The sequence below is a fragment of the Nanorana parkeri genome, unplaced genomic scaffold (assembly GCF_000935625.1).
Source record: "Nanorana parkeri isolate BGI_ZX_2015 unplaced genomic scaffold, ASM93562v1 scaffold281, whole genome shotgun sequence".
Lineage (NCBI taxonomy): Eukaryota > Metazoa > Chordata > Amphibia > Anura > Dicroglossidae > Nanorana > Nanorana parkeri.
The window spans coordinates 1,021,734-1,037,125 of NW_017306549.1; the positions used below are offsets into that span (position 1 = coordinate 1,021,734).

Here is a 15,392-nt window from a genome sequence, read left to right on the forward strand (position 1 = left end):
TAATAATAATAATAATGCATGTTCAAATAATTTTACAATGATAAAATATAATATAATGTGTGCTTATTATTTTTAAAATGGTTGGTTGCCAGCATTGAAAAAATTATGAAGATGCCGATCATTAGTAAAAATATAAAATCCTAACTTCTATTTAATCTAGCACCCTAGCAATCACCATTTATGTCTTTATTGACATATATGTTGTAATTCAATTCACATTTTATTCATAACATTGTGGTACTGTGGCTGCCTACACTTATATTTGTGGGCAATTTAGTGAGTTGCAGGGACAAATCTATAATTTTGCCACTTAATAGATCGCTGGTTCGGCCTCATCTGGAGTACGCGGTCCAGTTTTGGTCACCAGTCCACAGAAAGGATGTCCTTGAGCTGGAAAGAGTCCAAAGAAGGGCAACCAAACTAATTAAGGGGCTGGAGGATTACAGATATGATACAAGGTTACTAAATTTTAAACATGTTCACGCTGGAAGTGAGGAGATTAAGGGGGGACATGATTCTGATGTACAAGATGTTCAACGGAGATGGTAACATTGGCAATAGACTTTTTACGGTAAACTCCAAAACAAAGACTAGAGGCCACCACCTAAAATTGGTGGAGAAAAGATTTCGGCACAAGGGGCGTAGGGGGTTCTTCCCAGTTAGAGCGGTTAGGGTCTGGAACTCCCTGCTGCAAGCAGTGATTTCAGCTAAGAGTGTGGAATCATTCGAAAAGCGTTTGGATGATTTCCTCAGGGACCGTAACATACAGGGGTACAGGTCCACTTAAGAACAAGATCACACATGTAGAATGACATGCATACACGCTATAGGTTGGACATGATGGACCCGTGTCTTTATTCAACCTCAAATACTATGTTACTATGAGTTTCCCAGTGTGTAATATATATAGGTTTGCTACTGGAGGTTTTCCAGTATTCTTGCCACCTCTTTGCAGATTAGGCCCTCCTGTGGTATTCTATATTAGTTGGCTCCTGGAAATTATTCAGTATTAGTATCTTGGGCACTAGGGATGCACCGATACCAAGTACCATACTCTGTACAAGTACAGATACTTTTTCAAGCTCCAAGACTAGACTAGAGAAAAACTCAAACGTTAGGCAGCTGTGATTTTATGAGGAGCACACGGAGCTCCTGGGATTTGTATATCTGTTTTTATTGTATGATTTTGTTTCTATAAACATGTATAAAGGGATACAGCGATGCCATTTTTACAAGTACTGATACATTTTTGTTTATTGTCATGTGACAGAACAATATCGACTAATAAATTCAGGACAGTGGTGGAGCGCCAGAGCTAGGTCCCAGCTGCAACCCTGGTAGTTCTCATGAAAATGCCAAGTATCTGAAAACTATCAGTGCATCCCTATTGGGTACCTTTTTTTTTTTTTTTCAAGCCAAGCCTTGTTTTGGTACTATTTTTTTATTAGTTGGCTGCTGAAAATGTTCCAGTATCCTGGGTACAGGGCAGCCATCGGAAATTTTGGGGCCCCTTACACGGCTTTAGGCTGGGCCTCTCCCCCACCCCCCCGCTCCGCTGGACGCAGGGCTTAGTGACGCGCTGGACGCAGGGCTTAGTGACGCGCTGGACGCAGGACCCACCTGAGAGTGACCCTGCAGAGCCCACCATAGATGCTGCACAGCCCATCTGAGACTGTCTGTGGTGGGCTCTGAAGGGGTCTCAGGTGGGCTGGTCAGGGCTGCATCTCTTCCCCCTCCCTCCTTTCCTTCCTTCCTAGCTCCTCTTACCTGCACACATGGAACTCTTCCTTTTTGGCAAAGTAGGCCTTCCTGTGGTTCTATATTAGTTGTCCACTGAATTTTTTTAATCATATTTATATTTGACTGTTCAATATGTATTTATATTTTTTTAGTATTATGGGCACCGGTTGGCAAATTAGGCCTTAGGCCTTGTTCACATCAAGCACGTTCCAGGTGCAGAGCAGTTACAGACCGGATCAAAACTGCGTCCAATGTATTCCAATGGTATTTTGGGCTCTAGTTCACACCGCAGCGTTCAGTTCCAGAGCATGTTAAAAAAACTGCATCATGCCCTACTTTACCTGCTCTGGAACGCATGCAAACGCATCAAAAACACATGCAAATGCTCTGAAAAAAGCACTGAAATCCCATTTTAAACTAAAAAACAAACAAAACAAGAACACATCAAAAGCCTCGGTATAACACACTGCACTGCGTGTGCAGAAACTCATGCAGATCTGGTCTGCATTTGGTGTGAACAAGCCCTAAGTGTGGTACTGTATATTGGTTGGCTGCTGGATATTTTCCAGTATGATGGGGACCGTTTGGCAGATTAAGCATGACTGGGGTACTATGCATTAGCTGGCCACTATATATGTTCCTTGCTTTGGTACTATATATTAATTGGCCACTGCAGATTATGAAGTTGGCCACCTCTTGGCAGATTAGTCCTTTATTATGGTACTATACATTAGTGGGCCATTGGAGGTTTTTCCAGTGTCCTTGACACCTCTTGGCAAATTATGCCTTACTGCGGAGACATTTTGATTTAGGAGAGCCTTTTCTCCCTTGTAACATTACATTGTGATGCACCCAGGTAAAAATAAACGGTTTGTGCACTTTGTTAGGCCCCATTCACACTATGCGTTTTGGGATTCCTGCGGCAGGAATGCTCCATTTAGATGTGGCCACTGTCGCCTGTTCAAGTTTATGACTGGGTGACAGCGGCCACATCTGCAAGCAGCAATCTGCATGTAATCGTATGTCATAGGATTACATATGGTTTGGAATAGATCACTGTTCCTGGACGCACAGTAGATGTGTACAGGGACAGTGATCTATTTCATACTGCATGTAATCGTATCGCATATGATTACATGCAGAGTGCTGCTTACAGATACAACCTCTGTCACCAGCTGTATCTAAGCAGAATATTTGGGATTCCTGCCACAGGAATCCCAAATCGCGTTCACGCATAATGTGAATAGCCTCGGTTTAAGATTCATATCGGTTTATTGGGACAAATCATGGCAAAGGCAACATTTTTCATGTTTGCTTAAAATCGTTAAACAAGAGTTTCATGCTCCCCCCCCAGAGACCTGATCCAGTCCCCCTTCCCATTTACTTCTGCATAGTAGTGATCTGTTGCTTGCGGTTATGCATGGAAAAGTTAGATCAGCTGTGTCCTGTTTGTCATGGCAGCTAGACTCCTATGAAATAAATGCTGATGGCGTCACAGCCCTTTCCCTTTTGAACAATGCAGAAGCATTGTGTTCTGCTACAGAGCGCTGTTATGGAATAAAAGCTCGGGAGATGATCAATTCAATGACAGCCTGCTGGAGCCGTTCGCAATCAGCAGTGCTCCAGACCTGAACCTAGGCCGAGAATACAGTGGGCCGCACATTAAGCACCAGCAGACCGCTTTTGGACAGTACACCAGATGGATACAATGCATCAGGAGAGCTTAGCGTTCTACTCCCACACTGCATTTTACTGTGGTAATTGATAATTTTGGGCAGCAGTAGGTTGTTTTGCAGAAAAATGCAGGCAACATTCATAGTAATGATTTAAAGACACTGTCGTACAGTAGTAGGAAAAAATCCTGCCCTCCAGCCGTGGTGCAACTACAAATCCCATTAGGTGTTGCAAGACTCTTGACACCCTCAAGCATGACTTCCAGGGGCAGATGCATGATGGTATTTGTAGTTACACCACAGCTGTAGAGCCAGAGTTTTCCTATCCCTGCTGTAGTGTGAGCTGCTGTGTAAAGTTGAGATTTAAAACGGAGCTCCAGCAACATATTTTATTTTTTTAAAGTTTGATTTAAGGAAGGGTTACAACCTCTATAAGGATTCTTTACTATCGTTGTTTTTTTTCGTAAGACTTCTGCTCACTTCAAGTATATCTAAAGCCCTAACTTTTCATAATGTAAAAAAAAAACCCAGTAGGGGAGGGAAAAAAACCACTGTGTGTATAAGCTTTAGTTATACTTTTATTACATAGACGAATGGTAAGCTAGGGGCATGAAAAACAATTGAATTGAATTTGTAACTCTTTCCCATGCAGAATAAAGGTTCTTTTACTTATTTCTGTGTCCCCGGTGGTTGGAACCTCTGGAATACAAATCTTGCAGAGGTTGTTGCCATCCCAGGTCTATCCAGAAGAAAAGAATAGTTTTGTTTGTTTTTTTTCTTTCTCAGAAATAATCAGAACTAAAACAAATATTTTCTCTAAGTCAGAGATATATGAAATATTGCATATTAGTATTATGCATCCTCTGTTTTGATCGTTTCTCTTTAGCAGGCCTGTTGTTCATGGTCCTCAGTAGCTCAAGCTGAAGTTTCCACTCTGAATCAGAGCAATTATTTATCCCTGCACCCCTTCACAGTTCTCCTTAACTGGCTCCATCTGAGGTTTCAATAAGATACATTAGTATGCCTGAAAAGAGTTAACATCTGCCATAGCCTTGTTAATCCTTAGTCAAGTGCAGATGTATTTGCAAAACTGAGCTGGCGAGAGACATAAATTTCCTTTTTATACATTTTGAGCTGATTTGCAACGAGTATACAGACCAGAAAAGTTGTAGAATTGAAGAAAAGCCAGATGTAATTTTTACCATATTTCTAACGTGTTAGGAATTCAGAATATCGAAGCATGTGATTAGCCTGATGGCCAGACAACTAGGATTTTCAATAGATGCACTCAGCAATTTGTAGCTTCTTTCTTTTTCTCTAACAGATCATTTTATTTTAAAAAATCGTAAACCGTATAAATTGGCAGTTAGTTTTACTTTTTTATTTTATTTTATAAAAAGCATTTATTCGTAAATATTTGTGATAAAGCTTTTGATTTTGGATTGGTAATTGACTGAAACTGTTGTATAATTATTGTCAGTAATTAGTATGTTTTTGTAGAGGTGAGGAGTATAATTAATGAACGTGAGAGATCATAGAGTGCTAATATAAAGGCTGGATTGTGTTCTCTTTAGTTGCTCTCTAACAAAGAATACAGTACACCTATCTTCATTTTCTGTGACTTGGAGTATTTCCACTTTTGCAGTCAAATTTGAGAAAACCCCTCCTATATGTTGTGTGTTCCCAATCACACAGCATACCAAAAGATAAGGGCTGCGGAAATTAACGATTAATTTCTCGATTAATCGTTAACATTTTTGATCAATTAAAATTCTTTTGATCAATGAGCGCCATCTGCGGCATTGCTCTATACACATACACCACAGCAATGAAGTAATAAAATGAACTAGGATCAAGGTAATCCAACACATTATTTATCTCAGGTGCCCCACTCAATATGGCCGCCGCTTAAGTGGGGCAACTCAGATGAATAATGTGCTGGAGTACTGTGATCCTAGTTAATTTTATTACTTCATTGCTGTGGTGTATGTGTCCTCCCGTGACCCAAAGCTCATTCTATCGCGAGCTACAGCTCGTGGTATACGGAGATCGCCCCAGCCGGGATGGATCAGGCGTACCCGCCCTCCGTTCCGCCAGTCAGCACTGGAGGATCGGATATGAGAGGGGGAATCCCTGCAGGGAGCCGTGAGTGACAGTCACAGCTCTCTGCAGGGACATGATCCAGAAGTGAGCGAGCGACGGTATGTGTTCGCTCACTTCCCGATTATATTGAGCCAACGTGTGACAGTTTCATTGTCACACGTCGGCTCGAACTATGAGGTTGAGTGAAAATCCCTCACCTCATAGTTCTCTAACATACGATGGAGAAGCCCCTCAAAACCCCTCTGAACATTACAAAAGAAAGATAAGTGAGTAGAAATGTTAATGCTTAAGAAGCCAATAAACCCTAACCCAAGTAAAAGCAATTTAAACTGCAAAAAGCATTTTTAAATATTTTTTTTAGCTAATGCTAAGAACATGTAACAAATAATATAAAATAAGTGTTAACCCAATTTGGCTACAAAGTGGAAATACACTTTTGTGTATGCCTTGCAGAACGGGATACAAATCCTGTGGTTTTGTTTCATCAGTTTGACATCATCTCTGTTGGGCCCCTTTAACACCCAATGTTAGTATATGGGTAGCTGAATCTAAACAGACGTGCATCTGTTTACATTTGATTACCCCCCCCCAACTCCATCTAGGTCCAGAAAACATAACTGAACAGAGTTCCATTTTGTTGGACCTGATTGTGACGGATTGGGGGTAATCCTGATATAAACGGACACGTCCACTTAAATCTGACTCCCCACAAACCTAACATGAGTCTGGTTAGTTCTTTTTTTTCCCCCCTCAATTTTAAGATGGAGGAAAAAAACTGGACAGACATGGATGTCACAACGCTGACATCGGTTCTGTACTGCTCCGATCACGTGTACAGATCCCCGGCTGATTGCAACCGAAAGGGAATGCAATAGCAGCTTGAATAAGGTTGATGCTTTTTAGGAAGTCAAATACGCAGCATCCTGCTCTTCCCTATGGGAGGACCCGACTATGCACACACCAGAGCTGCACATCTGTGCGGGTCCGGGTGTGAGCACTCGGACGCAGACAGAATCCATCCGGACGCGGACACCCGGGCCTGCACGGATGTACAGTTCGAGTGTGGGTATGACGGCGTATGGCTCTGTTCACCCATAGCGAAGATGCTGCGTGCAATCACATGCATTACCTGTCCCTCCCAGGAATAGCCCAATACGGCCATGCACGCCGCACGGATGTGTATTATTATTATTATTATTATTATTATTATTATTATTATTATTATTACATAGTATTTATATAGCGCCAACATTTTGTGCAGCGCTTTACAATATAAGGAAGACATTACAATCACAATACAAGACAAGATGGTAAGGAGGGCCCTGCCCCTGGGGGCTTACAATCTAAAAGGGCAGAGGGAAGTGATACATGAGGAGGTAGCTGTGTGGGGATGAATGGTTTGAGAACGTGATGGTTGACTTTATGCTGTGTGAACGAGGCCTAAATGCACCTCTTGGATCTTTTAAACTGGTATCAAATGCAAGCTGAATTCGCCTGAAAGCAATCTGCATTTGCCCCGACACACTTTTACCAATGCTTGCAGGAGATCAGAATAAACCCTACAGTTTGAGGTGGAACTATTATTTAAAAGGGCAAGTTTATCTAAAAATAAATGCTTGCTGAATAACCTCTTCGTGTAGAATCATGGTGGTTGTTCCCGCTTCTGTTGTTTTTATTTGAAATAGACATGAGACATGATCTCAGATTTCACCAGCAGCGCCAGTTCAAGTCAATACTGTAAAAGCAACTACTATATTCAGCTTCGTGGTGCTCTCTGTGCAATTTTATCTGAAAAGCTGAAATTTGCTGAGATAAGGTGAAGAGTAGCTGAATCAAATCAAGCATGGGAAAACCTCAAAACACTTCCTTGTCTATCCAGACATATGTTTTTTATATGTAGTCTCTTTAAAACGAGCACTATACTCAAAACAAGACATTTTATTTTGTACCTATTGTCTTAAAATGCTACTTAACCTTTTACCATACTTATATGAAAGTAGTTGAAACAGAACTTACTGGGAGGCAAAGATAACTTCCCTCATACAGTAGCACCGCCTCCATCACTTCCCAGTGATGGTAAGGAGCAGACTAGGCAAGATGACATATGGATTATATGACAAATGGATAATCTAAAGGGAACACAGATTAGCAAGTATGCATGCAAAGATACTTAAATACTACTTTAATTTGTTGCTGGTATAGTAATCCTTAATAGCTATCTATCCATACTTCAGTGCATATGTATTTGACTATTTTAACAATAAATTAGTCTTATGACATTTAATTCCTAACCTCATTTATTTTTTCCTCACCCTTTTATGTTCTTAGACGGTTCGTCATGGATTCCCCTTCGAGCCTTCCGCTATGGCATTTGACCCGGTGCAGAAGATTCTTGCAATTGGCACAAACCATGGAGCTCTCAGGCTGTATCCTTTTATTATTATTATTATTATTATTATTATTATTATTATTATCAGTAACATCCAACAAGTCCTGTGCCTGCTTGGAATTTCACCTGCTATGGCTTTTTGAAAGGAGACAGGTATTTCGTGTTCATGTTAAAAAAATGATGTGGTTTTTAATGCATAAACAGTCTCGTTCATTTTTTGTGGTTATGTAGAGCTGAGCAGGATAGGGATGGTGTTCAGTTAAAATATATATGTAAATATGGTCTCCTTCTATACTTGGTCCCCAACTCTGCTCTGCTAACCTATTCAGATCAGTAAAGAGATCTTTTTAAACACTCCAATCTTAATGGAGGACTTCGAATCTGGTCATAGTTAAAGGAGTAGTGAATTGCACTCATCCCCATAGTTAGAGCTGACGTGTGACATTGAAACTGTCACACGTCTGCTGTATTGATCGGTAAGTGAGTGAACACATCGCACCCCTCGCTCACATCCCCATTATCTCCCTGCAGAGAGCGGTGACTATTAGTCACCGCTCCCCCCCCTCCCCTCTCTGATTCTCTAGCACTGACTGGAGGGAGGGATATATGAGGGGGCAGGCACAGCTGGCTCTAGATAGGCAGAGCCCACTGTCATTCAGCCAGCGAGGTGGATCTCAACAGTAACCGTCCCGGCTGCCGCACTCTCAGCATATAGCAGGCAATAGCCCTCTATATGCTGAGTTTTGGGTCACGGGAGGATGTTATTATATGTCCTTCCGTGACCCTAAAGAGAACTGCGGGATAAAAAGGTTATCCCCATAGTTGTCTTTTTAAACAGCATGTATTCTAACCTTTGTCCATCTGAAAAGCCTGAATTAAGTACTCTGTAAGCATTCTGTGTGGTTTGAATTGTGTATCAATATCTGTGTTTTGTAAATGTATATTTATCATATACTGTACATTTTATGCATTAACTATTAATGATAACCTGTATTGGGAACACAAAATATATTATGTATATGTTTTTTGTCCCTGCTTTGACCTATAGAAGTTTTTTTTCCTTCAGTTTCTGTAGGCTTTGGGGTTTGTAGGTGATCCTCCCAGTTACTTTCTTGATGGGCTGAATGCTTGTGTATTTACTTGTATAAAAGATACTTTTAGTGCTTGGAAGGTCTAGCTTTATAATTCAGCCTCCCATTTGTCTACCAGTTCTATCACTCTTTACAGCAACTTTAAATTATTGTACATTTTATTCATTCTAAGCCTTGGTTTGTTCTAAGGCATTCCCTTCCTAGTACCCAAGAGTCTTACCTGGCTGGAGGCTGAAGTCTCCAGCATTGCGCTGAAGGGTGCAGGACTGGATATCCGCTTCCTTTATGCTACCTTGCGATCCTCTCTCTGACTACTAAACTGCCGACAATAGTGGAGCCAACATTACAATTATTGGCTCATTTTCTAGGTTTAAGGACATAGCAGCATTGTGATTTCATTGTCAGAAGTGATGCCATCAAGCAGTGCACTTCCTCACTTTTGGAATGCAGGAGACCTTAAGGATGCTGGATCCAGTTGTGCTGCAATGCTGTCAATGTGAGTTACACTATTGAGGGCTTGTTCTCACAATGTCCGGATCATTAGCAAAACGGCAAAGGTAGGATAACGCTCACAAAAGAGTAGATGACAATGAGCCTTCAAAAACAAAGGTTGATCCTCATTAAAGCAAAGAGCAAAACACAGCATGCGAGAGTTGCACAAATAAACTTCCTGTGTGCCAGCAAAGTATGCCTCAGTTGACACGTTTCCGGGGCCACACCCCCTTCCTCAGAACCTGACCTCCACTTCCTTCACACTGAATTAAGTAGATACAAATTTTATCTACACTAGGAAAGGCGCCCCTTGTTTTTGCTTTTTCCTTAGATATCACAATCTCCCTGACTGATGTGGGGCAGCGACCTGTAGAACTTCTGCATGTTTACCTCTTCAGTGGAGTGGTCACCTCTGGCGCTATTGGTTTTCTATTTAATGTCCGGATCATGTCCAGACCAGAACAATTTGTTCTCGGACCAAAAAAAGGAACCCAATGTATCCCTATGGTCAGGGCTTGAAAAATTTGGCGGTGTCTCACCAGTCAGTCAAAAATGTCACCAGTCAGCATGACCTGACTATAGCCTTGCAATATATGTTAAAAAAATTTGTGGACAGATAGAGGTTCCTTTTGTGACCCCACGGGGGGTTATTTTTTTTTTTTACTATATAATGAAAAAAGTACCATAAATATATATAAAAAAAAGTTTCCATATGTTATAAAACATTTATTACCCATATTTTTGGTAAAACATAAAAGTCGGGGTCACGTCGGGTAAATAGACACCAAACATGTCAAGCCTTAAAACTGCGTGCGCAAAAAAAAAATACTGCTTGTCTAATTTTCTCTCATGGAGGGACGCATGGAAATGCATCAAAAATGCATGCAAACTCACTGGACCGCACCTGGAAGCCCATTTAAGCTTTAAAAAACAAACAAGAAAACGCACGGGAACGAGTAAAAAGTGCAATTCACAGTGTTTCAGATCTGGTCTGGAAAATGGGGTGAACCTGGCCTTAGAGGAGGAGAGTTACTTTTACACAAATCTTTCTTAACCTGAATATTCAAATTGAAATCAAGCAATGTCCTGCAAAACCCCAGGTCATTGTCTTCAAGGGTAGCAGGAATATTGGTTTCAGGCCAGGTCCACACCATTTTCCGGATCAGATCTGGAACGCGGTGCATTGCATTGTTGATGCGTTTTTACCTCGATCTTGCCGTGCTCAGGTTATTTTTTATTTTTACAGCTTAAAATGGGCTTTCAGGTGCATTCTGTGCGTTCCATGCATTTTTGATGCATTTTGTGCGTTCCAGACCAGAAAAAATAAGCCATGCAGTATTTGTTTGGTCTGGAACGGAAAGTGCTGCAAATGTGTGAACTGTAGCCCAGAAATCACATAGGGATACATTAGGATGTGTTTTTGGTCCAGGAGCTAACTGTTCTGGTCTGGACATCGTGTGAACAAGCCCTAAAAGTGTGCTTACTTTTGCTAAGAGAAAGGAGATGTCCAGAAACTTAAAACTAAGGTTAAAAATTACCAGAAGTCTTCATATAAAAGAATTGTCCTCTTTTGCTAAGCTGCTTAGCTATATTTGTATGCACAATGTTGTGAATTAGTATAATTCTGTTTCTCTTTGGGGTATGATTGCACATTTTCAATTTCTACTCAAGTTCCACTGGAGCCTGCAATCTTTGTTGAGCAGGATATGCAGACTAAGGCACTGAAGCCCAATGGTTTAGTTTGTAAGCCATTCTTCCTGATGAACTGGTTTTATAGGTCTTTTGGATGCCTAAATATTTTACTGTCTGCGTGGCGCAGAAATGGTACAATTAAATAAAAAAAATCAGTTATAAAATACAGTTGATATTTATCAAACGGCATAAACAAATGCCTTCCACGGGTCGCCTAATGCAACATCCCAAAAGAAGGACTGAGAGCTCCTAACTTTCTTTTCAGTCTTCAATTGAGAAGTGATGTGATTATGCCACTTCTATGGTTTATGTGCATTGAAAACCCTATGGAGGGGTCTCCCTGGAATTCAACTGACAATTAAGAATTGATGAAGGAGGGATAATTTCATTCTTTTTCTCTCCTTATTTATTTTTAATTTTATTTGCTGCTGGAACTTGGAAGATAAATATTGTTTACCGTAAATTATGCATTTAGTTTGGTTTTTTACATGGTCTGTCTCAGTGTGTTTTTTTTCTTTTTACTCTTTGTGAACATTATGTCTATTTAACTGTTTATGGGACCAATAGTCTGCTTAAACCAGTTCAAAAGGGAGAGAGTGACTAATTGCCTCCCATGGGTGGCAGTTAGGTAGCCCATAGCTTCATTTGCTGAAATATTTTCCTCAGAACTGAGGGTGCTAAAGAGCCCTGTGCTGTTCAGAATCATTCATCAGTAATTTGGGAGGTGTATGCCCTTTTTTGTAAACCCTTTTCAATTAAAATCCCTGAAAGCTCTCTGCCCTTGCCAAGGGAATACATGCCTTGTGTGGTGGGCTGGTTATGTCTGGTGTGCAACCTAGAAGTGCTGAAAGCACAGCCTCCCATATTATACGGAAAGTCAGTACGTTTTTGGTAAATGCAACAATGCAATTTTGCCATCATTGCATATTTTATTTTAAAAATGTGTTCAGTGAATGTGCAGGGATTAGTAAACATGGCTATCCGTTGATTATAAAGATCTTTGCAAGTAGCAAAATGTCCCTGTAACTAAATTCACAGGTAACTTTTTTAATGACCAATGGAAATTGATATTTATATATACTATATTGCCAAAAGTTTGGGATGCCTGCTTTTATATGCACATGAACTTTACTGGCATCCCTGTCTTAGTCTGTAGGGTTCAATATTGAATTGGCCCACCCTTTGCCGCTATAACAGCTTCAACCCTGGGAAGGCTGTTCTCAAGGTTTAGCAGTGTGTCTATGGGAATGTTTGACCATTCTTCCACAAGTGCATTTGTAAGGTCAGGTACTGATGTTGGACGAGAAGGCCTGGCTCGCAGTCTCCGCTCTAATTCTTCCCAAAGATGTTCTATCGGGTTGAGGTCAGGACTCTGTGCAGGCCAGTCAAGTTCCTCCACCCCAAACTTGCTCATCCATGTCTCTATGGACCTTGCTTTGTGCACTGATGCGCAGTCATATTGGAACAGGTAGGGGTCATCCCCAAACTGTTCCCACAAAGTTGGGAGCATGAAATTGTTCAAAATGTCTTGGTATGCTGTTGCCTTAAAAGTTCCCTTCCCTGGACCTAAGTGGCCAAGCCCAACCCCTGAAAAACAACCCCACACCATAATCCCCCTCCGCCAAACTTTACACTTGGCTTGATGCAGTCAGGCAAGTACCGTTCTCCTGGCATCCGCCAAACCGAGACATGTCCATTGGATTGCTAGACAGAGAAGCGTGATTCGTCACTCCAGAGAACATGTCTCCACTTCTCTAGAGTCCAGTGGCGGCGTGCCTTACACCACTGCATCCGACGCTTTGCATTGCACTTGGTGATGTAAGGCTTGGATGCAGCTGCTCGGCCATGGAAACCCATTCCATGGAGCTCTCTACGCACTGTTGTTGTGCCAATCTGAAGGCCACACAATGTTTGGAGGTCTGTAGCTATTGACTCTGCACAGTTGTCAACTTCTGTGCACTGTGCGCTTCAGCATGCACTGACTGCGCTCTGTCATTTTACGTGGCCTACCACTTTGTGGCTGAGTTGCTGTTGTTCCCAGTTGCTTCCACTTCGTTATAATACCACTAACAGTTGACCGTGGAATATTTAGTAGCAAGGAAATGTCACGGAACACCTGAATCCAATGATTTGGAGGGGTGTCCCAATACTTTTGGCAATATAGTGCATCTTTAAAATGGGCATAGGAGACCTTGGTAGCCACTGTTATGCCAAACCTATGAGCTACTTCTATGGTTCACTTTAAACATTTGGAAAATCACTTTGGGGTATACCCAGAGAGGAGTTTTTTTTATTTTTATTTTTTATTTTTTTAGAATCCCTTTAAGCATTAAAAACTGATGGATTACTTTTTGTTCAATGAGTCAAAAAAAATAACTGCAGAAGCTGTGGCGTTATCTAACAAAGCCTGTAGGGCTTTGTGATTTAATAGGCAGAAATTAAGATGTTGGTGATAACATGCGGTTATGTGAGTATTAAATTTTATTAAGGATAGTTTTTTCTTCGGTCCAGACCTTTTTTATAAGGTGTTGAATAACGCTGTAAAAAAGCATTCCATGCAAAAAAAACAAAACGATTTAGCCACAAAAGTATTGTTACTTTTTAAAGTAATTTAGAAGGTACAAGCCCTCTCTAGGGAAAGGATGTAAGAAAGGGTTTCTCTGATCAATGCTGTAGATGGGACCTCAACATTCCCAGGAACAAGGACTTGTTGATTCCTGTGGGGGAGGGGTGGTGTGGCCTTCTTTTTGGAGAAATGGAAACGTTCCACTTCAAAATTATGGGTATTGAAGGTGATCAGGAAGGATTATAAAATAGAATTGTCTACCCCCTCCTTCCCATCCGGTTGAAAATTACTTTAATACCCAAAAGTGCATTTCTGGCATCAATTGATCTCAAGGATGTGTATGAGCACCTATTTCATCCAGTCTCAAGGAAATTTTTGAGAGCTGCAATTTTGGTGCGTGTGCATTGGGAGTCCTGTATCTAGGGCTGCAACTAATTATTTGTTTCATAATCAATTAGTTGGCTGATTTTTATTTTTCGATTAATTGGATTAAAAATAAAAAAATACCATGCATAATTTTAAATAAAATACACAAATGCAGTGTTACAAACATGAAGGTTACTTCAGAATAAAACTGCATGCACAATTGTTTGCAATTGCACTGGATGGAACACACGGCATTGCGGTGTGCTCCATGCAGTTCTTTACGGCAAGCTTTAGACTGCAAATGCAACATGCTTTTAAAATCCGTTTGAAATGCTTCTGAGATCGTTCAGAATTCTTTGCAGGTGCATTTGTCCTGCTTCAGTGTTTATGTGGACAAGCATTTTCCATTTGAATGCATGCATCTACCTTCAAATCGCAAATGCAGCCTTTGCCAAAAATAGGCTGTGTTTGGCCTTCTTTGCCTGCAGTCTAAATGCAACTTAATAGGACTTGCTGCATCCAACAAAATGCAGTGCAACACAAAACAAGCCAGTTTTTTTTTTTTTTACTAGTTTGGGCAGCTGTTTCAGGTAGAGCAGTGGATAGCCCATTGTTCAGAAGTTAATGTGCATCATGTGAATTTTTATATGATTAAATTGAACTGAATCATACAGTTTTTGTAAAATATTGGATGCCTAATTTGCCTGACCACTTGTGTCTTAGTTGCTTACAGATTGGATTTCACTAATCGATTTTAAGTAGCTTCCAAAGTGTGGTAGGCCTTTGAGATTTACCTAAATAATGACTTTATGGGGCACACTGCCAACCTGTTCATAAATGTGAATATTGTAATTTACATCTTGTATGCACAAAACATGTATATTTGTTTTCCTCATAAAGTAAATGAAAACTGCAATGTTTCTTGCCCTTGAATATGTTAGATGCAGGGAAAACCATCATGCAGTCTCTCTCTGTCTCCCTCTCTGTCTGTCTGTCTGTCTGTCTCTCTGTCTGTCTGTTTGTCTCTCTGTCTGTTTGTCTCTCTGTCTGTTTGTCTCTCTGTCTGTCTGTCTCTCTGTCTCTCTGTCTCTCTGTCTCTCTGTCTGTCTCTCTGTCTCTCTGTCTCTCTGTCTGTCTGTCTGTCTGTGTCTGTGTGTCTGTGTCTGTGTGTCTGTCTCTCTCTGTCTGTCTGTCTCTGTCTGTGTCTCTCTCTCTCTCTCTCTCTCTCTCTCTCTCTCTCTCTCTCTCTCTGTCTCTCTCTCTCTCTCTCTCTCTCTCTC

The 15,392-nt window shown here is 40.9% G+C and overlaps 1 protein-coding gene across 3 annotated transcripts in view; it reads left to right on the forward strand.

Annotated features, from left to right (window-relative positions):
• The window catches only part of STXBP5 (syntaxin binding protein 5), a 321,945-nt gene that overhangs the window by 13,423 nt on the left and 293,130 nt on the right, over window positions 1-15,392 (forward strand). For all 3 annotated transcript variants that reach the window (XM_018557367.1, XM_018557369.1, XM_018557370.1), the window contains exon 2: window positions 7,845-7,942. In XM_018557367.1, coding sequence (XP_018412869.1) covers window positions 7,845-7,942 — 98 coding nt within the window. The remainder of the gene's footprint in view (window positions 1-7,844; window positions 7,943-15,392) is intronic.